The sequence below is a fragment of the Pteropus alecto genome, unplaced genomic scaffold (genome assembly GCF_000325575.1).
Source record: "Pteropus alecto unplaced genomic scaffold, ASM32557v1 scaffold761, whole genome shotgun sequence".
Classification (NCBI taxonomy): Eukaryota; Metazoa; Chordata; class Mammalia; order Chiroptera; family Pteropodidae; genus Pteropus; species Pteropus alecto.
The window spans coordinates 1,460,860-1,487,387 of NW_006431558.1; the positions used below are offsets into that span (position 1 = coordinate 1,460,860).

General features: G+C 38.4%; 2 protein-coding genes across 4 annotated transcripts in view; one reads left to right on the forward strand and one right to left on the reverse strand.

Annotated features, from left to right (window-relative positions):
• Positions 1-5,522, reverse strand: part of LOC102885056 (zinc finger protein 177) — a 39,413-nt gene extending 33,891 nt beyond the window's left edge. The window contains 2 exon segments of the mRNA XM_025040311.1: positions 5,102-5,238; positions 5,504-5,522. The gene's annotated coding sequence lies outside the window, so the exon portion shown is untranslated.
• Positions 5,523-8,500: 2,978 nt separating this feature from the next.
• On the forward strand, positions 8,501-21,842 carry LOC102885555 (zinc finger protein 699). 3 transcript variants are annotated; one of them, XM_006905923.3, is made up of 6 exons: positions 8,501-8,947; positions 11,852-11,904; positions 12,924-13,050; positions 15,902-16,000; positions 16,402-16,585; positions 16,942-21,842. In XM_006905923.3, exons 2-6 carry the CDS (start codon positions 11,857-11,859, stop codon positions 18,398-18,400), a joined length of 1,917 nt encoding a protein of 638 aa, XP_006905985.1. In that variant the 5' UTR covers positions 8,501-8,947; positions 11,852-11,856; the 3' UTR covers positions 18,401-21,842. The 3 variants fall into 3 exon arrangements, with proteins under 3 accessions (XP_006905985.1, XP_015453625.1, XP_015453631.1); XM_015598139.2 differs by having other exon boundaries at positions 16,945-21,842; XM_015598145.2 differs by lacking the exons at positions 8,501-8,947; positions 11,852-11,904; positions 12,924-13,050 and adding an exon at positions 13,083-14,087.
• Positions 21,843-26,528: the final 4,686 nt, after the last annotated feature.

A 26,528-nucleotide genomic window follows, 5' to 3' on the forward strand; every position in this document is an offset into this window, starting at 1 on the left:
GCTGCCAATCCAAGAACATAGAATATCTTTCCACTTCTTTGTTTCTTCTTGGATTTCTTTTAACAGGGTCTTGTAGTTTTAATTATGTAGGTCCTTCACATGTTTCGTTAAATTTATTCCTAGGTATTTTATTCTTTTTGTTGCAATTGCAAAAGGAATTAATTTTTCTACTTTTTCTGACACTTTGTTATTAGAGTATAGGAATGCTATGAATTCTTGAACATTGATTCTGTATTCAGAAACTTTACTGTATTTGCTTGTTTCTAGTAGTGTTCTTGTGGAATCTTTAAGGTTTTCTATATAGAGAATCATGTCATCTGCAAATAGTGACAGTTTGACTTTTTCGTTTTCTATTTGGGTGCCTTTTATATCATTCTCTTGTCTGAATGCACTTGCTAGGACCTCCAATGTTATATTGAATAACAGTGGCGATAGTGGACAGCCTTGCCTTGTTCCTGATCTTAGAGGGAAGGTTTTTAGTTTTTCAGCATTAAGTATAATGTTGGCTAAGGGTTTGTCATAGATGGCCTTTATTATGTTAGGGTACTTTCCTTCTATATCTATTTTGTTAAGTATTTTGATCATAAATGGATGCTGTATCTTGTCAAAGGCTTTTTCTGCATCTACTGGTATGATCACATGCTTCTTATTTTTTAATTTGTTTATGTGGTGTATCATTTGCATATGCTGAACCATTCCTGTTCCCCTGGGATGAAGCCGTTTGATCGTGGGGTATAACCTTCTTAATATGTTGCTGTATTTGGTTCGCTAGTATCTTATTTAGGATTTTTGTATCTGTGTTCATGAGAGATATTGGTCTGTAGTTTTCTTTTTTTGAGTTATCCTTACCAGGTTTTGGTAGCAGGGTAATATTGGCCTCATAAAATGAATTGGGAAGGATTGCCTCCTCTTTGATTTTTTGGAAGAGTCTAAGGAGAATAGGTATTAAATCTTCTTGAATGTTTGGCAGAATTCACTCTTGAAGCCATCTGGTCCTAGATGGTAACATATCAGTTTTTAACCTTGCCCCCATCCCATAAGGGCTAGATGACCGACTGAGGGAACATACCTTCCTGAAACTTACTAACCATAAACTGTCCCAAAGACTAGGCAGGTGTTCACCTATTACAGGGCCCATATGAATTTAAACTTCCATGAAAAAACAAAAGCCCTGCACACCATTCTGGTAAATATGATCTTATATTATTGGTCTGGTGCTTTCATTGGCTTACAATCCAGTGAATCCCTCCAAATGAGCCAGTTTCAACTGAACGGGTAAATGCTGAGAGTGGGCACCCATTTGTAAAGGATACTCCAGACTCATCTCTCTGCAACAACACTGGCCCAGAGGCTCACTGCTGGAGATGACATTACTTCAGACATCAACCAGTACAGGGTCTCATGGCTGGAGATGACTTTACCCTGACACTAAACTCTCCACCCTAGTAACCACGTGGACGGCTTCTTCTAAGGCCCAAAGTGGACACCGGGCATTCTTTGCTTTTCCTCCTTTGATATTAGGGATTCTACTATGATTCTGAGTTCCTTGTCTGTTAGCCCATGATCTAGGTACATTACTTGCTCTCTGCTGAAACATATACTTCTACACTCCATGACTACAGGAAAATCTGGTATCATTCTAAAAATTAATGGACTGTATAATTCCAGCTACTGTGACATTCTAGAAAAAGCAGAATTACAGAGACAGCAAAAAGATCAGTGGTTGCCAGGAGTTGGAGAGAGAACAGACAAAGCACAGAGGATTTTTAGGGCAGTGAACATACTCTGTATGATATCATACTGATGGATACATGTCATTATGTATTTGTCCAAACTAATAGAATGTACAACACTAAGAATGAACCATAATGTGATCTGTGGAGTTTAGGTCATGATGATCTGTCAGTTTTGGTTCATTAATTGTAACCAATGTACCACTCAGGTGGGGGATGTTGACAATGGGGTAGTCTGGGGATGGGCAGGAGTCATATGAGAACTCTCAATTTTGCTGTAAGCCTAAAAATTCTCTAAAAAGAAAGAAAAAAAAGCGGGGGTGGGGCGGGGCGGGAGATTATCGCTTTCCCTAGGAGGTGCCTGCCTCATATTAGTCAACTCTTTGGCGCCTGGGGAGAGGACCGCACTACTCTGATGCTTTCTCCTACTAACCCCTCAACTTCCACCAAGACGTTACATTCTGCCTTGTGACCACAACCACTCCCTTCCCCTTGGTTACACACAATATCACTAATTTTTACATACACTTTACTAATTTATTAGCTCGCACCATCCAACAAAACTGCTAGAAGTACCACCTTGTTCTCAGCAAACTTCTAATTCACTTTACAGCTCCAAGAGCGGGGACCAGGCAGCAGCCCCGGGAGGAGGCGTGCCAGCTCCTCCCCCCGGCATCCTCCCCTTTCAAAAGCCTTAAAGGTAGTGCAAAAAATTTCAGCTTTATTTTCTTGGCTAATGCCGAATGGGAAACTTAATTATGGCCTGGGCTATAAGAATTTCTTGTCATTCTGCTTGTGGTCACAGATAACACAGTAAATGTTTTCTGTTTGGTCAGGGCAACTTACTCTCTACTCTCTGTAACTCTCCACTATCAATACCCCAAAGTTTCCTTACTATGATGTCAAAACATCCAAGTACTGACTGTACTATGTACACACACAGAGGAGAGGCTTTTTTCTGTATATTATGCTTTAACATCTGGGAAAAAAAAAAAAAACCTCTTTCTGGCTGGAGAGAGACTGTTCCTCTGGGCTAACCAATTCCTAGAAATAGCAAAAGGATTCAACCAGGAGCATGACTTGGATATGTAAACTAACCAGTCCAGAGCCATATCATCTCTATCTGACCCATACACCCTGGGAGGCAATATTCCTCTGTCATAATCATCCCAGGGCCAGGTAGCAGGCAACTAGAGACCACCCTTTTAGCTCAAAGCAGACTGTCCCTCTGGGCTAGCCAATTCCTAGAGACAGCAAAAGGGTTCAACCAGGAGCATGACTTGGATATGTAAACTAACCAGTCCAGAGCCATATCATCTCTATCTGACCCATACACCCTGGGAGGCAATATTCCTCTGTCATAATCATCCCAGGGCCAGGTAGCAGGCAACTAGAGACCACCCTTTTAGCTCAAAGCCCACCAAAATTATTCAAACCAGCCAATCCTGGCTGTTTTCTCTGTTCTGCCTTACCTTTCCTGTGGAAATTCCTATAGAAGCAGTGGCCCAAACCACCACTCACTTCTGCCCCTTCTGCCTCTTGACCACCCTGCCGTTTTTCTTGATGACTCTGTGTGGAATGCCTTGCCTCCTGGCTCTGGGACTTGTGAATATAATAAACTATTTTTTTCTTGAGCTTCTCCTCCATGGCAGCACCTGACTGACCTTCTCGTAAATTATAATATAACTCTGTTGAGTTATATTGCTTTCTTATTCATTGAGAAACTTAATCCTATAATATTGGAAGTTATCAGAAATTCGCTTTGAAATTCTATCAGTAAGGCAGAAATATCCCAATTTTGCCTGGAGGATCTATATCGTTATTTTGACATCTGACATGGAGAAGTCTTGATTTAAAACCCAGGTGCTGAGCTTAAACAGTTTTTGGACACAACATTTCACATTTATCTTAATTTTACCATTTACAAGGAAACAGGGCCCTGGGTTGTTTGTAGTCCAGACCTTTACACAGTCCTGCTTTGCTTTGAGACTACCAAAATACCGCTTCACTTAAATTTAACCTAAACAACACCCTTCCACGGAATCCATTAAGTACCCATTTTGCTTTGTTGGGTTGAGACACCCATGGTTCTTCTGATGTGACTTTCTCCCTCTTTGGAATGAGTTACAAAGTCTGATTTTATCAGACTTCAGGTTTGTCCCTAGTGTTGTTATGGTGCGGTGGCTAGGAGAATTGGAAATAACACACATTCTACCCATAGAAAACTGGTTGTATAAACTATCACATCATACATCATAATGAAGGGCTCTGTAGCCAGAAAAAAAGGATAGGGAAGATCATTATTAATAAACTGATTTCAGTATATAGTATTAAAGGGAAAAAATATATACTCATGTGAACATGAAAAGATATATACAGCTGTTATTTCTAAGAAGCCCTGAAAGGTTACACCAGAAACTAACAAAATGGAAATGGTTAGGTACTTGTGGTGATGTGAGACGTCTGAATGTACCTTTTAATATAGTTTTGCCTTTGAACCATGAAAATTTTATAAATTTAAAGAATAAGTTAATTCAAAAAGGAAGCAAACATTGAAATTAAATGTAAATGGACATAAACGTAATAGTGTATCAAACATAACCATGCAGATAAAAGACTTAGGAGTTCACACAAATATATGAACATAACACTCCGAACTTTATAGTCTTAATATAAACATATAAGGACAAAAAAAACCACAATGAAACTCAATACTAAGCCTACAATTTGTAGTAATATTGGTATTTTGTGAATTACTGTACACATACTGCAGGATAAAACATCAATGCAATCAGGAACCAGTTTTTATTATGAGAAAAAAGATACAAATATAAAATAGAAAGAAAAAACCATATATTAAATTTGTACTGGGAATGTTTTAGGAGCTGGCCTTCATTCTTAGCAGGAGCATGTTTAAGAGGTGAAGTGAAAGTCTGCAATTTACCATTAACACAATGTATCCGTATCAAGAGAGACAAATGAGACAAAATTTTAATCTTAGAGAAGGGTTCATCGATGTTCATTTTACTGGCGCTCATGTAGACCTGCTTTAGATAAGAATTTCAAGGTAAGAACCTGGGAGAAAATTCCACACACACAAACTCATAGAAATGAGGGTAAATTCAATTCCAACTTCTGCTACTAGCAGCAATCAGCCTGCACTGTCTTTCTTCCCAGACGCCTCCATTTTGAAGCTTTGGGGATTTGCAGGGTTCTGGGATAAGCCGATGAAATCAGAGCGGGTAGCCCACTTTTCCTCCGTAATCAACGCGGTATTTAGACATTCACACATCCATTTTATTCACCTCGGACACATGTGCTCCCTAACAACCTGGAAATGTTTCTCTTTCCACCGGAACGTAACTTACCAAACTTCAATAACCGACACTCAAGGCCGGAACGAATCCACCGAGTGCTCACCGGGACCCGACGAACTGCCAGGTGGAGGGGACACGGGGACGCTGGGGCCGGAGTCACTGTGACGCGATCAACAGCGATGCTTTTCCTTTTGGAGAAAGGGCAGAAAGGCTGATTTTTGAGGCTTTTGAAAGGAGAGGATGCCGGGTGGAGGAGCCGGCACGCCTCCTCCCGGGGCTGCTGCCTGGACCCCGCTCTTGGAGCAGGGGCAGTCGCTCGGGAGCACAAGCCAGAGGCCGGAGCGGCAGGGTCAGCGCGCTAGGCAAGCGCCCGGTGACCCCACGCCTACCCTTCGGGCGCTTCCCATCCCGCATAAACCCACAGAGGCCAAACGCCAAGACAGGAAAATACACCTCCGTCGCAGGAGGGCGCACGAAGCAAAGATGGCCGCCGCCTCGCGCACGCGCACTTTGAGTCTCTGCGAACAGGGTGAGGGGCGGGGCCTCAGACAAAGGTGAGAGGCTGCCGCTTCTTTCAGCTATCTGGGAAGCATGGGGCACTCATCCCGCCTGATGGTCGGGCCGTGTCCCAGGATATGCGCAGTGCTTTATTTTTTCCCTAACCCCTGTCTTACATGAAAAACAGTTGCTTTCGTTGACTCAAAAATAATATCGATTGGGTATTTTGTCACTAAAAAGGACTTATTTCGGGAAAAACAAGTTCTTACTGGGATTTGCGTGCCATAATGGAGGGGAATTTTCAGAAGGGAAAAGGAAGTTAAGGGAAGGGCAAGTTAGAACCATAGAGCTTTATTGTAAACACAGAGCTCCTCCTGTAGGGTTGTCCCGGTGACAGACTGCAAGGAACTTCCATAAGCCCTGGCTCTTCCCGTAGACCCTCCTAACTAATTGTTCCCTTGAAGTTTCAGTCAGTCTTTATCCAGTCTTATCACTTTCAAATTTTACTGTTTACTTGAATGCATCCTAACTCTTCTTTGCACCATTGTTGAATATAGTCACTGCATAGCTGCATTTGACCTTTTCACATAGCAACATAAATTCACGGTTTGTGATTCAGTTTTTCAGTGTAGTTTAGCTTCCTCTCTGTGATTCCCCTTACCTGGAAAAGGAGCTGCACACTGCAGTCAAGGTGAGAGGGAGCAAGCGCTACAGCATCTCAGTGTAGGGGCTCTGATACTACACTGGGGGTGAAGAGGTGACATTAAGTTTAAGTCTGAGATGGCTTCCGCTAACTGCATGTCTGAGGTTACTGTCTTGAAGCAAGGGGAGATTCCTTAGGTACTGGGTTTCAAGAGCAACTGTAATGCCCAGTGGGTCTGATTTCCATTATATTGGAGTTAAAAATATAAGAGCTTGACCGTCCATTTCAAGTACTAATAGAAAAAGAAAACAGGTTATTATAATTTGGGAGAATTCTTGATAGTAGCCTAGAGTTGGTCAAAGGCTAACTCTGCAGTGACCTCCCATGGTAGAATTTCAGGGGTATCATTAGTTATGTCGTAGAAGAGGCAGATAATTAAGTCAGCAATGCAGTTTATAATAGTCTTAGGAATCCTCTAAGTTGTCTTTTGGTAAAAGAAAAGGAAATTTTGAATACTGTAATTCTCTGGTGTGAGGGACTTGCTTTCTAGGGTTATGTCATGGACTGGATAGTGAACCTACAGGGTCTGATCAAACTGTAATTTACCTCAGAAACATATATAGCCAAAGTTGTCCAGAGATAGAGATTCCTCTTGAGAAGAAGATAGTGCAGGTGAACATAAAAGCAAGTCATCTACATCTAGAATTAAGGTAGAAGAAGAGGGAGGTTGTAAGTCTAGGAGTTTATGGGAAAGAAGTATGACGGCCCTTTAGTGAAGACTTGTGGCATCATGGTGCAGGTTTATTGTCTAGCCACAAGAAAGTAAAAAGGTATTGGGAATCCAGATGTAAAGAACACTAGAGAAGGCTGAACAGAGACCTACTACTGTGATGTGTTGATTTTAGAAGTAAAGAAGCCAGAATAGTATATGGGTTGGGGGCCACAAGAACTGTGAGCACACGATACAATTTACAGACCTTAAGTTTTTTACAAAACAATACTCTCATTTTCTTTTAAAAGGTAGGAGAGTTTCAGAAACTGGTACAAGGAATGAGTAAGTTTTTGGCTATGAAATCTGTAACAATAGGTCTAGTGCCTCTAGTGCTTTGAGTTTTGATACAGGCACAATTTGCCTCAAGTGTTTTCAAAAATTGATGTTTGATGGTCATTTTCTAATAGAGTTATTTCACTTTGTTGATCCCAGGGTCATTTGTAATGTAAATAATAAATCTTTTTATACTCAGTGTGTGTGTGTGTGTGTGTGTGTGTGTGTGTGTGTGTGTGTATGTGTGTGTGTGATCAAGTCTCGACATCCAAACAAAATTTGGGATGGGAGGGTCCATTCAGTGTCTGCAGGGTGTTTTTACTGCTTTAACTACTGTCCACCACTGTTTTTTCTTTGACAAGGTGGCACTTGGACAGGGTTGCATGAGAGCAGTCTCTCACAGCATTAGGCCATCCAGAGGCTGATGGCACAGGGGTCACCAATCAGAAGGGAAGGAGGACAAGGGAATCTGGGAGGTGATTTACATGTCTAGGTGATGCTGCTCAGCAGCCCAGGGAGGGGGAATCCCTGGGTCAGAGAGCTCTGAAGAGTCGTAGCAACATAGAACCACGAGGCTCTATTAATCAATCTTCAACAGATGCTGGCTGAGGTTTCACAGAGTACGCAAAGCAGGCCTAAATGGCTTAAATTATGCGATTGGAGGATATTTAAAAAATAATTGGATGTGTAAAAATTTGAGTTTGGTGCCAGCAGGCTTTTGAGCCTTCCTCTGCATGAGCAGTTATCAATAAAACAATGAAAGGGATACTAAAGGCCTAATGAAAGGACCAAATGAATAGAAGAGAGATCTCATAGATTGGTATAGGCTTAAGTTTTGCGTCTTATGTATAGCAACATGGAGAAGGGTGGGTATAAACGCATTCGATGAGCATCCTGTTTTCTGGCTCTTAGGGCCTGGACAGGAGGCCCTAACCCTAAACTAACCCTGACCCTAGCCTTCATCAACCTTATCTCCCTGGACCCGGCCCCACGTTAAGCCCCGCTCTCTGAATCTTCAATTAAGTCCCAGTCCCACAGTACTAGTCTACGAAGGTCCGCCACTGACCTGGTCCCGCCCCGCTCCGTGCTACCCCAACATCTGCGCTGATCCGGCCCCCGGATCCTCCCGGGAGAAAGAAAACTAACACTACCCCTCCACTCGTGGCTGGAAGCGGACACTGCCCCGCCCCGCCCCGTCCCACAGCTACACGTAATCCCTATTTCCCAGCTCTCGAGGCCCCGCCCCTTACGCTGTGCGCGGCGGATAAACCGGAAGCAGAGGTTCGCTTTTGTGCGTGCGCGAGCCTTCGGCCTTGTCTGCTCGCGCCGTGGGTCGTGTTTCTGGTCCGGTTCGTCCTCATCGTACCCGCCTTCAACCTGGCCCGCTTTAGGTCACGTGCGGGGGGCGGAGAGGTCGGCCTTGGGGTCGGCGATCAACGGGCAGCCGCCGCCGGGACCCCGCGCGCGAGGCCTCCCATCCCCGCGGGTGGCTGCGGCTCGTTCCAAATTCACGGAATCCGGAACGCTGGGCTGGGTCCAGCAGCCGGAGTGAGAGCAGACTAGAGTTGGAGAACCACCCTCGTATTTAATCGGCCTCCAAAAAACATCCTTTGCTCTCTTTTCAAAAACGAAAAGCATCCCTGCCATTCAGGTCACGGGGAAGAGAGCCTCACCTTGTTTCTACGCTCATCTGTGGATTTCAGCGTATTTGGTGAGCACCGGGTGACATTTGCCTCAACTACTACCCCACCTCTCCCCTCCTGATGCAAGAGATATTATTTAACCTGAATTTTACCCTGCCTGAGGGGCAAAATCCGTTTGCTACGTTATAGTCAGGTGCATAAAAGTAAACTGGTTATTTAATGTGTTCGTAACTCTCCTCGCCGAATGCAGCTATAATTTTTAATTATTTTTCTGTGGATATCTTGAATTTCACACCTAAAGTGTGATCATCTGCCAGTTTCAGCGTCTTCTTTTTCTATTCCTTGTACTTTGTATTTCTTTCTATTTCCTTAGTGCAGTTATTAGGACCTCTAGTTCAATGTAGAGTAGCATAGAATTTGCATCCTTGCTTGTTCCTGATCTCAGAGGGAATTTACCATTTCACCAGTAAATAGGATGTTTACTATAGATGTTTGTAGATTTTCTTCTACTAAACCTGTTCCCTTCTGGTCGTAGTGGGTTGTATTATTAGCACCAGTGGACAATAATATAGATGTCACTATTTTGTATCTGAGGGGATGAGTCATATGATCTATTAATGTGAATTATGTTAATTGATGATTCCATTTTCAACCATCTTTTATTCTTAGGATGAAATGAACTTGGTTTGTGATTATTATCCTTATAATTCATTTCTCGACTGTACTGTTATTATTTTGCCCTAAAACGTATGAACGAGATCTTTTTTTTTTTTTTTCTTTTTTCGAGTTGTATTTTTCTGGTCTTGGAAATAGGAAGTTTTCCTGTCTCTACAATGTAATTTTGACTCCCTTACTTATTTGGTGAGCCTGCAGGTAAAATAATTTGTAACTTATGTTTCCTTTGTGTATGTTTTAAGCTGCTGATTTTTTTTTTCAATGACTAGATATAATCAAGTATTGTATTTATTTTAGATCATTGCTGGAAAGTAGTATTTCGAAATTCATTCAATACCTGCACATTTGTGTATCTATTCTCTTTATTGTCATAGTCTCCCTGCAACAGCTGTAATTGTGACTCATCTTAACTTTTTGTCTGTGCTCTGTTCCTAAAATTGCTAAGGATTTGTTGACTTCATTAATTTTCAAAGGACACTGCTAGCTTTTCTGATCCAGTTTATTAGTTTTTTAAGGTATCATTAATTGTGCCTTGTTTTCACTTTCTTTCTAATCCTTTATGCTGTTCTTTTTCCAACCTTATAAGTCAGCATTAGCCCACTGATACAGATTTTTTTTTCTTTTCTGGGAATTGATGATATCGATAAGTACATATATCAATATATATATATGTATCACACCAGTTTTGGATTTCCGCTGCTGTCTGAAACAGTTATTTTAATTTTCTGCTCATGAGTAGTCCTCACTTGCTAAAGATAAATGTGTGTGCATCTCCTTATCCCTATAATATGCTACATTTTTATGTAGCATATACCACCTGATAATATTTTGTTAATTCTGTCCTCCTTCAAAAGATTATAAAGTTCATGTGCTTGAGGATTTTTCTCTTTCATTCAGTGCTGTATCCCCTGTGACTGCAAGTAGTAGGATCAGAGGAGATAGTATATAAATGAATATGAAGCTAAGGAGCAGGAGGTAGGGGCCGTAAGGGAATCATGGTTGCTAAAGACATACGGTTTAGTCAAGAGAAGGAGCTCAAAGATAAAGCATTTGAATAGACTGCGTCCTTAGTCTATTCTGCATAGTGTGCCCAAGAGGATTCTAGGCCAGACCTGGTAATTTTAGGGAATAAAGGCCTCACTAACAACTAGGTTGTAAGGTGTGTGTTCGGAAATATATTCATTGGGCATCTAGGCTTTGAAGATAACTAGACCTGTGTACATAGCCCAACTGAGCAGCTTTCTAGTTAGGTGACATCAAGTGCATGGCTAATTGTCTTTTCTAAGATTTCTCAACTATAAGGTAACTAGTTATAATAATATCTGATTTTCAGAGTTTCCATGAAACATAATTTCTTTGCAAAGGTATGGACATCTTTTTGCAAAATCATTCTTACATCATGGTTGCTCAGATGGAACATTTTATTGATATAGTAAAGAATACCACAGTTTTTATAGTAAAGAATATCACACTTTTTTATTGGTTTTAAAATACATACTGGATCCACCGCAGTGGAAGAAATGCATTTTCGTTATTTGAAATTTGTGCAGCAGCACTATAGATATTGGTATCACAGGTGACACACATTGCTAACTTCAAGTATTCTTGTTCTGCTGCTTCTGCATAGGCAAATTTTAGCATGAGAATCGCGGAGTGGCAGTCTTTTCTGCCTTCTGTGTGTGGAATTCAGTCAGTTGATGTTCTTTCTCAAAAACCAGGTTTCAGGGACCCTGCAGCCCTGGAAGGAGGGTCCAGTGATTAGGGGCTGAGCACTAATGGCTTGTAGTCTGGCAAGGGCTGCAGAAGTGTGAAATACTGGAAATGGAGCCCTGAGAAGTCTGGTACAGAAGTCATTGCTTTCTCGGATTCGAGGCAGCGTGTATATTCTTAAGGTTGAAGGCGTTGCCTGATAACTCTTTATATTTTTCATGGTCAAATTGACAGCTAAACTTTTAGATTTCAGTTAACTTAGTTGCAAAATGGGACCCCTAACCTTTATTAAAAAATGATCGACAAGAACTAGAGCACAGTCTTCTAGCTCTAGAGGAGGCAAGATTGTTCCGTCTTCTTGTAAGATTGGTGTGTGTTTGAGTGTCTTGGGGTATGCATGTTCATGTGTGGGTTTGTGTGTGTGTGTGTGTGTGTGTGTGTGTGTTCTGAGGGGAGCGGTTACTTTTAAAGGATGCGTTGCAGCACTAAGGCTCATGAGTGTGGAAATTGTAGGTAGACCTAGATTTTCATGTTTCTTTCTCCTGCCTCAGCTCTAACTTCTCAATACTCTGCCTTTCTTCATAAAGGGAACATGGACGAAGGAAAAACAGCGGCTGAGTTACAGAAAAATATGACACAGGTAGGTAAGAGCTAATAATTCTCCAGGGGAGTATTTCCATTCCACCAGGTTGTCGATCTAACTGTTTAGAGCAGGGGTCAGTAACCTGTTTCTCTACTGGGCCACATAGTAAGTATGTCAGGCTTTGAAGGCCAGAGTTTCTGTTGTAACCTAGCTCTGCCATTTTAGTGTGAAAGCAGCCATAGACAGTATATACACAAGTTTTATTGTGTTCCAGTAAAACATTACTTACACAAACAGGTGGTAGGCTAGATTTAGCCATGTGCCGTAGTTTGCTGATCCTTGGCCTAGAATATAAGAAAATATGGTGAGCTGTGGACCTAGTTTGAAAGTTGTGCTTCTACAGGCTCCCGAGCCTCTCGGGTTTAAGAAAAAAAGAAATCTCCGTGTCCCTCAGTGTGTTTTTATTCATCCACATTTGACCCAGTGTTTCATGGTGTGCTGATTGCTATGACAGGAGAGAAGGAAGCAGGTGAAATTGTTTTTGTAACAAGCAATTGCTGGTGTTAGTGTGGAAATTACAGTAAGTCCTCACTTAACATTGTGGATTCTGTGACCTTGCAAAATGATGGATAATGAAACCAATTTCACCATAGGCTAATTGATATAAACAGGAGTTAAGTTCCCACGGCATCTCATCAATGGTATAACACAGCGACGTTATTCGAGGACCTGATTTATTTCATTTTGACAGCGTTTCTTTCATTTTTGCTATATACTCTGGACTGTTCTGGATTATATAAGACTGGAATTGTTCATCATCAAACTGTGGAGAGATTAATTTAGTGTTTTAGAAGTGTTGTTAAGTCTGCGAGACAGGATTGGATCAGTCAGGAAGGATGTTTAGGGAAAAAGAGATCTGATGGCTGAGTCCCAGGGTCGATGTTAGGAGACCATAAAATCTTCAGAACTTCCTATGAATGAATTCTAAGTTCCCCAGTACTGTCAGCATCATCCATCCTCCTGAACACATTGGGGGAGTTGGTGTCTTTCTGACCAGAATATGTGGGATGTTTCAGGACTCAGTGCTCTTTGAGGATGTGGCTGTGGACTTTAGCCAAGAGGAATGGGCTTTGCTGGATCTTACTCAGAAGAGCCTCTACAGAGATGTGATGCTGGAGAACTTCCAGAACCTGGCCTCACTAGGTAAGAATGGCAGCATCCCTTCGTTTAGTTGTTTAGAAAACAAATTTATCTGACTAACCAACCTCATTCTAGGATTTGGGCTGAGGAATTGGAATACACTGGTAAATAAGATAGACATGGTCACTGACCCCCAAGGAACTTGTAGTCTAGTGGCTTCATCATGAAAATAAACATCTGTGTATTGAACTGACTTTTTCTTGTGGTTGAAAGCCTGAAGGCTTATTAAGCATCAAAAGTGTTGGTATAGACTTCAATTAGGGGCACAGAGAGGTTTGTGGATTAGGACTGTTTGAGAATTTTATTGATGTCTATGTTCTTTACTCAAAGACCACCAGGAACATACCTGTAGTTAAGTAAGTTGGGTTTATTACTCAGTGCTGTGAGGGAGAACACATGACATGGGGGGCTGTGGGGTGTAGGAAAGCATATATTCTAGTTTTGAACTTTGGTTGAGTGATTGGGGGATGGGTCTTTGGAAACAAGTTGTATTAGTTTCCTAGGCCTTTTGTAACAAAGTACCACAAACTCAGTGACTAAAAACAATAGAAAAGTATTCTCTCACATTTCTGGAGCTGGATGTTTGAAATCAAGGTGTCAGCAGGGTCATGCTTCTTCTGAAGGCTCTGTGGAAAAAAACCTTCCTATATCTTCCTAATGTCTGATGGTGGCCAACAATCCTTGGTGTTCTTGGCTTGCAGCTGCATTTCTCTAATCTTTGCCTCTGTTCACACAGATTTCTTCCCCTTGTCTCTAAGTCTCTCCTTTATAAGGACACTAGTCCCACTCTAATCCAGTATAACTTCATCTTAATTTGATTACACCTGCAAAGACCCTATTTCCAAATAAGGCAACATTCTGAGATTCCAGGTGGACATGAAATTTTTTAAAAGTACATTTATTTGTTTGTTTGTTTGTTTGTTTTTAGAGCAGTTTTAGGTTTATAACAAAATTGAATGGAAGGTACAGAGGTTTCCCATATACCCTGCTGCCTCCACCAATGCACAGCCTCTTCTGCCTTCAACATCCTCCACCAGAAGGTACATTTGTTACAATTAATGAACTTACACAGACATGTCATTGTCACCTAGAGTCCATAGTTTACATTAGGCTTCACTCTTGGTGGTGTATAGTCTGTGATTTGGACGAATATATGATATATATCTACTATTATAATATCGTACAGAATAGTTTCACTGCCCTGAAAGTCCTCTTTGTCCTGCTAATTCATCCTGCCTTCCCTTCGAACCCTGGCAACTATTAAACTTTTTACTGTTCTACAGTTTTCTCTTTTCTAGACTGTCATGTAGTTGGAATCATACAGTATGTAGCCTTTTCAGATTGGCTTCTTTCACTTAGTAATGTGCATTTAAAGTTCTTTCGTGTCTCTTCATGGCTTAATAGCTCATTTATTTTTAGTACTGAATAATATTCCATTATCTGGAAATACCACAGTCTATTTATTCATTCATCCGCAGAAGGACATCTTTACTGCTTCCAAGTTTTGGCAAATATGAATAAAGCTGCTATAAATGTGTGTGCAAGTTTTTTGTGGCACATTTTCAACTCCTTTGGGTAATTTCAAATAGCATGATTATCTGATCATATGGGAAGAGTATGTTTAGTTTTGTAAAAAACCCGCCAGCCTGCCTTCAAAGGTGTCTGTGCCATTTTGCATTCCTACCAGCAGTGAATGAGAGTTCCCATTGCTCCACATCCTCATCAGCATTTGGTGTTGTCAGTGTTCCAGATTTTGGCCATTCTCATGGGTGTGTAGTGGTATCTCATTGTTTTAATTTGCATTTTTCTGATGACATGATGTGGAGCATCTTTTCATATGCTTATTTGCCATCTGTATATCTTCTTTGGTGAGGTGTCTGTTAAGGTCTTTGGCCATTTTTTAATTAGAGTTTTAAGAGTTCTCGTATATTTTGGATTAACAGTTCTTTATTAGATACGTGTTTTGCAAATATTTTCTCCTAGTCTGTGGCTTGTCTTTTTATTCTCTTGACAGTGTCTTTTGCAGAGCAAAAATTTTAATCTTAATGAAGTCCAGGTTATCAGTTCTTTCTTTTGTAGATTATGCCTTTGGTGTTGCATCTAGCAAGTCATTGCCAAACCTTAGGTCATCTCGATTTTTCTCCTATTTTAAGAGTTTTATAATTTTGCATTTTAAATTTAAGTCTATAATCAGTTTTTGTGAAGAGTAAAAGGTCATTTTTTTGGATGTCAATATCTAGTTCCAGTCTTTGTAAAAAGACTATTTTTTCTCCATTGTATTGCCTTTTCTCCTTTGTCAAAGGTTAGTTCACTTTTATATGGGTCTGTTTCTGGACTCTGTATTCTGTTCCACTGATCTGTTCAGACATGAATCTTTGAAAGACACTGTTCAACCCAATTGGATTGAACCTGGGTGCAGAATGTGGGGGAAATTCTATTTTTGGGTATTTTGTGCATACACAGTGACTTTTTGTTTGCCTCCCCTTAGACTAAATTATGAAGTGGCCTTGTCTTGTTTCATTTTACTGTGGTCTCAGGGTAACCTTGTGTAAGATTGATATCTTGTGAGATTATTTTTGTTCAACAGGAGAACAAAATGTTCAGGGTGTATCAGACCAGCTTCAAACAATATTGAGAATTACATATAAATGTCAGATCAGCTCTAAACATCTGAGGCTATGTCACAGCTCCCCATCCCCCTTAAAATTTTTTTTGACAAACATTTTGTTGCAATTAAATTCACATCTGCTCATCCTCAGCATATCAGAAGATCAAAGTTTTGGCCTTGTCTCATGGAAGAGTTTATGGTTCCTCATTGTTCTCTTTCATGTGATATGCCTTTCTGCATTAACAGGGTATCCACTACACACACCCTGTCTGATCCTCCAGTGGAAACAAGAGGAGGACCTGGAGATAGCAAAGAGAGGACCTGTCGAGCAGGAGCACCAGGAAGGCAAGGATTCTTGGGAGAAACTGTCCTGGTTGCGGGATATTACATTCGGAAAAATCAAATAAAAGCAAAACAAAACTTTGTTTTGTTCGAAAGGCTGATTTTCCACGATACCATTAATTACTATTTGACTTTTTATCAGTCCACTGACACTTTCCTTGTTTTGGGGACAGACCTTGCATATTTCCTCTTTGTAGGTTAGTGTTTGTCCATGCACATTTTATCCAATTCCTTTTTGTTTTGTTCTTCTAATAATACCCTATTCATGTTACCATCAATCTCATTCTTCATGGAATTATTTCTTAGTTCTTTACCATTTTGATCTTGTGCTTATTACTGAAGTCCTGAAATAGCCACACTGCCAAAAGTCCTTTGCTTATAGGTGCCTTTACCTTTTGTTTCAGGTTTTGAGACTCGATTTAAAGCTAATGAATCAGTCACTTCGCAAGATATCCATGGAGAAAAAAAATCCAGTGAACAGGGAATAGTAAGATTCAGAAGGAATGATTCCTGGTCGTCTATCTTATACAAAAACTGGGAATACCGTGGTGTTGATTATAAGAACAAAAACCATGAGAGACATTTGAGGTGAGTGCCATTAGCATAAAAGAAAATAGTGCCTCAAGAGAGAATCTTAAAATGTCATGAAATTTAAAAACATATATATACAACTTGGTCAGAAATTGCGATTTCATAAAGAATTTTCACAAGATTTTTTCCCCCCACAAATGAGACTGAGCTCTTCAATGTTTGACACATAATTCAGTTGTAAATAATTATCAAAAAAATCCCATAAGTCAAAACTTAGTGATAATATTGGCTGTTGTAGAGTCCCCTGTGAGAACTTTCAGCTTACAACTTGACAGAGCAAAAAAATATAATATAATAACTGAAAATGGTAAAAATTTATTTATTACTAATAATGTGCTTTTTATTTTTAAAAGAAGTCATGTGATGGAGGACATCTATGAATGTAATGAAGCAGATCAGTGTCGACAAATCTTTGGCTTAATTTCAGATCTTAATATACTCAAGAGAACTACTGACGTAAAATCCTATGAATGCTATGAGTGTAAAAAGATCTTCATGGATCATTTATCCCTTAAGAATCACATCAGCTCTCACACTGGAAGCAAACCCTATCAGTGTAAGGAATGTGGGAAAGCTTTTCATTTTCTCGCTTGTTTTAAGAAGCATATGAAAACTCCCACTGAAGAGAAACCCTATGAATGTAAGGAATGTACCAAAGCCTTCGGTTGTTCTTCATTCTTTAGGGCACATATGAAGATTCACACTGGAAAGACAAACTGTGAATGTAAAGAATGTGGAAAAACCTTTAGCTGTTCTTCATCTCTAACAGAACACAAAAGAATTCATAGTGGAGATAAGCCTTATGAATGTAAGGAATGCGGGAAGGCCTTTAGTTGTTCCTCCTCACTGTCCAAACACAAAAGAATTCATAGTGGAGATAAGCCATACGAATGTAAGGAATGTGGGAAGGCCTTTAGTTCTTCCTCTCACCTTATAATACATATAAGAATTCATACTGGAGAGAAGCCTTATGAATGTAAAGAGTGTGGAAAGGCCTTTAGTGAGTCCTCAAAACTCACAGTACATGTCAGAACACATACAGGAGAGAAACCCTATAAATGTAAGGAGTGTGGGAAGGCCTACAATTGTCCCTCTTCCTTAAGTATTCATATGAGAAAACACACTGGAGAGAAACCCTATGAATGTCTAGAATGTGGAAAAGCTTTCTATCTTCTCACTTCCCTTAATACACATGTGAAAAATCAAAGTAGAGAGAAACCCTATGAATGTAAGGAATGTGGAAGAGCCTTTAGTTGTCCCTCCTCCTTTAGAGCACATGTGAGAGATCACACTGGAAAGATACAATATGAATGTAAGGAATGTGGGAAGGCTTTTAGTCGTTCCTCATCCCTCACTGAACACTTGAGAACTCACAGTGGAGAGAAGCCTTATGAATGTAAGGAATGCGGGAAAGCCTTTATTAGTTCTTCCCACCTTACAGTCCATGTAAGAACTCACACTGGAGAGAAACCTTATGAATGTAAGAAATGTGGAAAAGCCTTTATTTATCCTTCAGCCCTTAGGATCCACATGAGAACGCACACTGGGGAGAAACCCTATGAATGTAAGGAATGTGGGAAAGCCTTTCGTCATTCTTCATACCTTACTGTACATGCCAGAATGCACACTGGAGAGAAACCATTTGAGTGTCTAGAATGTGGGAAAGCCTTCAGTTGTCCCTCATCCTTTCGAAGACATGTAAGGAGCCACACTGGTGAGAAACCATATGAATGTAAGGATTGTGGGAAAGCCTTTGTTTGTCCTGCCTACTTTCGAAGACATGTGAAAACACATATTAGAGAAAATATATGAATGTTGAGAAATTTGGAAATGTCTGCAAGGCTTTTCAAATCTTGTAACGTGAGATCTCACACTGTGGAGACATCCTTTGAATGTAAGAAAGTATGAAATTGTTGCTCATCTTTTTGAAGACTCTTGAGAACTCACAACTGAGAAGCCCTGTGTATGTAAACCATGTGGCAACGCCTTCATGAATATCACTTATAAGTCAAAATTTATAAGCAATTCATACTAGAAGCAGAGATCAGTGCCTCACCCTTAGAATGGAATGTTGGCTCATTGATTTCCAGTTTTTATTTTTCGATAGGAATATTTAAGGTGATAATTTTCCTCTAATACCTTTCACCTCTAATATGTTGTATTCTGAAGTGCTTTTATTTTGGTTCAGATGTAAATGTTATTTCCATCACTAAGTCTTGGACCTATGGGGGCCTTGAAGTGTATTTTTTTTTTTCATATCCAGGCAGGAAGGGTCCTTTTAAAAATTAGTTTCTGATCAACTCATTGCTCTCTTAAGTGTGCTGTCATTATGGTATGGGCACTTTGGTATTTGTAATTTCTTTTACAATTTTCTTTTGTAATTGGTAATTTCATTTTGATTTAGTTCGGCAGATTCTGGAAATTGCCTACCCAATATCTCCGCCCCCCCTTTTTTATTTTACAAAAAACCTACATTTTTTGATGTTATCAGTTGACTATTGTAAGCTAATAAGTAATTAATAAGATTAGTGCAGAAATTAATAAGACACTTGCAAGAAGTGTCTCATCTGATATGTTTTTGTATTTTGTTCTTTGTCCTTGCTCATGGGCGAGAAATGGACCTAGTGTTTTGAGATTAAAGAGGGACTTTGTCACAAGAAAGCTAGAAGTAAAGTTGGTTGGGCTGGCTTGTTGTGTTAATTTGGGCATGGCTGGGACTCCATTTCCCAGAACCACTTCCATATGCAGTTCCAGGTTAGAGTTGTCTAAAATAAAGAGTTTGCATGAAAATTGGAAGGCCGAGGCTAGGATCCATGATTTTTAGTTTAATGAGGCCGTGAGACAGGGAGCCATATGCATAGGTGTCTCGTGGGCTCTCGTTTCTTCTCATTTTCCTGATTACTGGCCCCACTAATCAATACTGGCTCAGATGGAACAGTAAGCACGTGACTTGTTACCTCAGAAGCAGCAGCTCCACAGACATCTCTGTAAATTCCTCCATCATGGCCACACACAGCCTCTCAGATCTTCTGGCAGGTTCTAGCATTGTCATTTTGCTGATATTACAGTTCCTCCGGCACATCAACTGATTATATAGAATTGGACCCAGTTTGGAGCAGGATTGTTGTCATCTACACAGTCCAGTTCTATTATGTCACCCTACTCAAGGGGAAAGATACATCTATATAAGTTACTGTAATCTCAAAATAAGAAGAGCTGTGGACAGTGAAAATTAGATATAATTGAGGTAAGCATCAGATAAGGTGTGATCCCATTTAGCTGTGGACAGTGAAAATTAGATATAATTGAGGTCAGCATCAGATAAGGTGTGATCCCATTTATATTTGACACCTTCAAACAGGGAAGATTTTACCACTTTTTTATCTGATAATTTAGAAGTTATTTGGTTTGTGCTTTATCTCTAAAAGTACAGTCCTGCGTTACATAACATTTTAGTCAACAACAGACTGCATAAGAGTATATTAGAGCTGAAAAATTCCTATTGCTGAAACAGTCTATGATGTTTGCACAATGATGAAGTTTCTCCATATATCCCAGTCGTTAAGTAGCACATCACTGTATATCTATACCACTTTCCCTTAATTACTTTTTATTTTATTAAGGCATACATACATATGCATGAAGTGTGCCACTCTTAAGTGTACAGCTTAATGTAACTTCACATATGTATACACTCTGACAAACAGAACATTTTCCAGAACTCTAGAAAGTTCATTAATCTGCCTTCTCAATAATTGCTCCACAGAAGCAACCACAATTTGACTTTTATTACAATTTATTATGTTTGCGTGTTCTTGATTTTTATATAAATTAAAATACAGTACATACAGTTATGTGTTTGGCTTCTTTTCTCAACATAATGTCTGTTTGCCTTTTAATTGTGCTTTTGACAGACTTACACTTATTTCTGTTGGGAAATGCTTTGTATGTAGAAATGAGATTAGTGCATCAAAGGGTAGACTTTATGGTAGGTATTCCAGTTTTTAAAAAGGTTGATTCCACCTATAATCCTAAAAGCAATGCATGAAAATTCCAATTGTTCCACATACCTGGCCAGCCCTTTCTAATTTTAGTCATTCAGCAGAAGATGTGGTAATATCTTGTTTTTGGTTTTAATTTGCGTTTACCTGATATGATGTCAAATGCTTATTTTTATCTACTTATTGGGTATTTGGATATCTTTTATGAGATTTGAAGCATGTACCCCCTCGTTTTTTTAAATTTGAAGCATTTTCTTCTGGTTACTTGTCCTTTATTGTATGCATATCTCTATAGTTGCATATATATGTATACATATATATACCATGTATTATAGATTATATGTATGTTATGTACATCATATATACATATATTGCAGATAATTTTTCCCAGCCTCAAGCTTGTCTTTTTACTCTTTTCATATTTGTTAGATATAAAGGGAATTTATTAGTTTAATTACTGAAAAGTCCTTGAGTATAATTAGCCTCAGGCATGGCTGTTTCCTGGGGCTAAAAAGATACTATTTGAATGAATTCAATTTCAATATCTTGGCTATACATATTTCTGCATTGGTTGTTCTTCCTGGCAGGCTGTCTCTCTTCATTGTGGGACTTAGAAGATTCAAGTAGCTTTCTTTCCAGGTTGAATTCTCAGGGAGAAGAGAATGATGGTCTCTTATGACAATTCCAATATGATTATTGAAATTGAATTTGATTGACTTACTTGTTCACTGTTATCCACGGGAATGTAATACTCTGATTTCTTTAGGACTAGCTCCAGTTCTCATCCAGAAACCAGAGTAGAATCTGCACCAAATGAATTATAGAGTCCTGGCAATTGTGATGTATATCGGGAGGGGAGGAGACAGCAGTGGGCAGGTGGGATCTAGAAATAAAGGTAATAATGTCAGCTACCATGCTGTGCTTACTCTGGGTTTTCAATGGGAAGGAACTATGAAGTTTGGGAACTCAGCCAGGGCTAAGTAGTTCTGGACATTTTTCCTGAAAGGGTATCTGTTAACATGTCTCGAAATTGTAAAAGATTGCTTCTCAATCTTTATGTTGTTTTGTAGTATTTTTGGAAATCAGGTAGTGAGAGCCTTCCAACTTTTTAATTCTTTAATATTGTCTTGCCTTTTTATTCACCGTTTGTTTCTATATTTTAGAATCTTATTTATTTTTACAAATCTAGGATTATGCTTGGAACTGCATTGAATGTATAGAATAACCTGAATAAAATTGACATGTTTACAGTATTGAGTCTTCCAGTTGATGAACATAATATAGTTGTCCATTTACCTAAGTCATCTTTAATTTCTCTTAACAATGTTTTATAGTTTTAATTATAGAGGTCTTGAATAACTTTAATTTATTTCTAGGTATGTAATATGTTTTGCTTTGTAAATATTTTTATTTATTTTCTTTTTCAAATTTTTTGGGCTACCACATAGAATTACAATTTCTTTTTGTACATTGACCTTTTATCCAGTGACATTTTCTTTTCATTCAATTATTCAAATATTTATGGATTATTTTGGATTTTCTGTGTATGCAGTCATGTCAATACCAATAAAAGAAAGTCCTACTTGAATTCTAAACTTAATCTTTTATTTTTCTTGCCCCATTACTTTACAATCTTGAATAGAAATGATGAAAAAATCTTTGCCTTGTTTCTGACCTTCTATTTATCTATTTCACCATTAAGTATAATAATACTATAAGTATTTCATAGTTAATGGCATCTTTGAGGCAAGCACTAGATATCTTTTCAACCATCCACATCATTTGGGCTCCCTATATTATGGAAGGAGTGTTAAAAGGAAAGGAGAGAATCCGGTCAATAAAGTGAGAAACCAAGATTGCTGTATCTTTGAAAACATAAGGCACATTGTTATTATACAGATATTGATAGTTTGATTTGACCAAAACAGCTAAGGTTTATTGAGTGATTATTCTTGTCAGGCACTATCTGAAGCACTTTATATATAATGCATTTTCTTTTCACAAAAGACTTTGAGATAGATGCTGTCATTATCCACATTTTATAGATGGGGAGAAAGAGGCAGAGGAACAGCTTGCCCAAGGTCACACAGCTTGTAGGTAGTTAAATCTGCCTGGCTTCAGAGTTCATACTTTTAACCACCACATGTTATTATTCAAGAGAGTAACTCGTGGAAATAATATCTATTGCACAGCAACAAATGCTAAAATTCTTTAGCTCCAATATCTAACTCCAAGTACACTTCTGGATAGTAATTTGTAATAGTTAACATTTGTTAAACATTTACCATATGCCACACACTCACAAATCCTCTTTCTATTATATACTTTCCTTTTTACAAAACTTTAAAATAATTCCAAATTTTAATTTTACAAATTGATTGCTTCAAGATGAACATCTTCCTGCAGTAAGCCTCTCATTTTGTTCTATCTTGTTTTCCCTTGTTTTGAGTTTTTAGTGTGGCAAAAAACCACAAAAACCAAAAAACAAAACAAAACACACAAAACACACAAGAAAAAAAATGCAAAATTTACCCCAAAAAGTCCACGTGTACAGTACAATAATGTTGCACATTGTTGTGCAACAAGTCCCCAGAACCCACCTACTTCATGCTTTGTGACTGAAACTATATAAACCCAACGACTCTTCACCTTCCCTCAACCTCTGGTAACCATCATTCTACTTTCTATTTCTGAGTTTTATTAGATACTTCGTATAAGTGAAATCTTGCAGTACTTTTGTGACATTTACTTAGCATAATGTTCTCAAATTTCATGTTGTAGTATATGAGAGCATTCTCTTTTTTAAGGCTGAAGAATATTGCATAAAAAGACTACATTTTAAAATTTATTTTTCAATTACAGTTGTCATTTAATATTTTATATTAGTTTCAGGGGTACAACATACAGGTTAGGCATTATATAATTTACAGAGTGATCCCCCAATTAGTCTAGTACACACCTGACATCACACATAGTTATTACAATAGTACTATATTCCCTATGCTGTACTTTACACCCCGTGACTATTTTGTAACTTCTAAATCCCTTCACCTTTTTCACCCAGCCCTCCAACACCCTCTCTTCTGGCAGTTTGTTTTCTCTACCTCTGAGATTGTTACTGTTTTGTTTGTTCATGATTTGTTCTTTAAATTCTATATATAATTGAAATCGTATGGTATTTGTCTTTGACTCATTTCGGTTAGCATAATACTCTCTAGGTCCATCCATCACAAATGGCAAGATTTCATTTTTTTTTTTTTATAGAATAATATTCCATTGTATATATGTACCACATCTTTGTTCAGTCATTTATTGATGGGCACTTAGGTTCCTTATCTTGGCTATTGTAAATAATGCTGCAGTGAATGTAGGGGTGCCTATAAGTCTTTTTGAATTAGTGTTTTAGACTTCTTTTGACAAATACCCAGAAAGGGAATCTATTTTTAATTTTCTGAGGAACCTTCATTCTCAGATGAAGGTTTTCCATAGTGGCTGCACGAATTTAATTTGCAATCCCACCAACAATACACGAGGGTTCTCCACATCCTCGCCATCCTCGCTAACACGTGTTGCTTTTTGATTTATCGATGACAACCATTCTGACAGGTGTGAGGTAATACTTCACTGCGGTTTTAATTCACATTTTTCAGATAGTGACATTGAGCATCTTTTCATGTCTATTGGCCATCACTATGTCCTCAGCCCATTTAAAAAATGAGATTGTTTTTTGGGGTGCTAAGTTGTATGAGTTCTTTATAAATTTTGAGTATTAATCCCTTATCAGATATATTTTTGGTGAATATCTTCTCCCATTCAGCAGATTGTCTTTTTGTACTGGTAATGATTTCCTTTGCCGTGCAAAACTTTTTTAGTTTGATGTAGCCCCATTAAAAAAATTTCCCTTTTGTTTCAGAAACAATACTCCTAAGAGCAATGTCAGAAAGTTTACTGCCTATGTTTTCTTCTAAGAATTTTATGGTTTTGGGTCTTATATTTAAGTCTTTAACCTATTTTGAATTTATTCTTGTATGTGGAGTAAGAAGTTGGTTTAATTCCAATTTTTTTTGCATGTATCTGTTCAGTTTTCTCAAAAGCACTTACTGAGTAGACTGTCTTTACTCTTTGTATAGTCTTGTCCTTTTTGTCATAGGTTAATTGACTATATAGATGTAGATATATTTCTGGGCTCTCTATTCTGTTCCATTGATCTGTGTGGTTTTGTGCCAGTACCATGCTGTTTTGATGACTATAGATTTGTAGTATAATTTGATATCAGGTAGCATAATACCTTCAACTTTGTTCTTTCTCAATATTGCTGTTGCTATTCAGGGTCTCTTGTGGTTCCATATAAATTTTATAGTTATTTTAGTTCTGCGAAAATTGCCATTGGTATTTTGATAGAGATTGCATTGGATCTATAGATTGGTTTGGGTGGGATGGACATTTTAATGATGTTAGTTCTTCCTATCCACGAGCATGTTTTATCCCATTTATTTGTATTTTCTTCAATTCGTTTCTTCAGTGTCATAATTTTTTTGAATACAGGTCTTTTACCTCCTTGGTTAAATTTATTTCTATGTTATTTTATTTATTTTTTGATGCAATTGGAAATGGGATTGTTTTCTTAATTTCTCTTTCTGATAGTTCATAATTGATGTGTATAAATGCAACTGACTTCTAAATATTAATTTTGTATCCTATTTTACTGAATTAATTTATTCTAATAATTTTTAGGTGAAGTCTTTAGAGTTCTCTCTGATAGTATCATGTCATCTGCAAATAATGACAGTTTTACTTCTTTCCAATTTGATGCTTTTTACTTTTATTTTTTCTTGTGTGGTTTCTGTGACTAGGAGTTCCAATACTATGTTGAATAAAAGTGGTGAAAGTGGATATTCTTGTCTTGTTCTTGGTCTTGAAAACACTTTTAGTTTTTCACAATTCGGTATGTTGTTAGCTCTGGGTTTGTCATATGTTTGTCTTTTGTTATGTTGAGGTATATTTCCTCTAGTCCCACTTTGCTGAGAATATTTTTTATCATAAATGGATACTAAATTTTATCAAATGTTTTTTTGTACACTATTGATATGATCATATGATTTTTATCCTTAATTTTTTTTAAGTGGATATATCTATCATGTTAATTGACTTGTGGATATTGAAACAACCATGCATCCTGGGAATGAGTCACATTTGATCATGGAATATAGTCTTTTTAATATATTGTTGAATTAGGTTTGCTAATATTTTGTTGAGTTTTTTTGCATCTATACTTTACAGAGATATTTGCCTATAATTTTTTTTAACTTTATTTTTTTATGTTGACACTGGTTAACGAAATCCAATGTTTCAACTGTACACTTTAACAGTAAGGCATATATATTTACACTGTGTGTTCACCTCCCATAGTTAGATTTCTTCTCTCACCACATATTTGACCCTGTTTACCCTGTCTACCTTCCCTCTCCACCCACACTCTACCCTCTGGTAACCACTAGTCTATAGTCCATGTCCATCAGTCTCTTTGTTTGTCCTGTTCATTTTTTGCTTTTAGGTTTATATCCCATATATAAGTGATATCATGTGATTTTCAACATTTTCTGTTTGGCTTATTTTGATTAGCATGATTATCTCACGGTCTATCCATACTGTCACAAATGACAGTATTTCATCTCTTCTTAAGGCTGAGTAATATTCCATTGTATATATGTACCACAGCTTCTTTAGCCAATCATCTATGGTAGGACACCTCGGTTGCTTCCATGTCCTGGTCACTGTAGATAATGCTGCTATAGACATCGATATGCAAATATCTTTTCGGATATGGGTTTTCAAGTCTTTGGGGTAAATACCCAGTAGAGGGATGGCTGGATCATATGGTAGATCAACTCTTAGTTTTTTGAGGAACCTCCATACTGTTTTCCATAGTGGCTGTACCA

Excerpts from the sequence above, each read along its gene's own strand:
- LOC102885555 (XM_006905923.3), top strand. The coding sequence starts at position 11,857 with ATGGACGAAGGAAAAACAGCGGCTGAGTTACAGAAAAATATGACACAG. Across the intron at positions 13,051-15,901 it reads CCAGAACCTGGCCTCACTAG|GGTATCCACTACACACACCC; the intron begins GTAAGAATGGCA and ends CTGCATTAACAG. Across the intron at positions 16,001-16,401 it reads CGAGCAGGAGCACCAGGAAG|GTTTTGAGACTCGATTTAAA; the intron begins GCAAGGATTCTT and ends CTTTTGTTTCAG.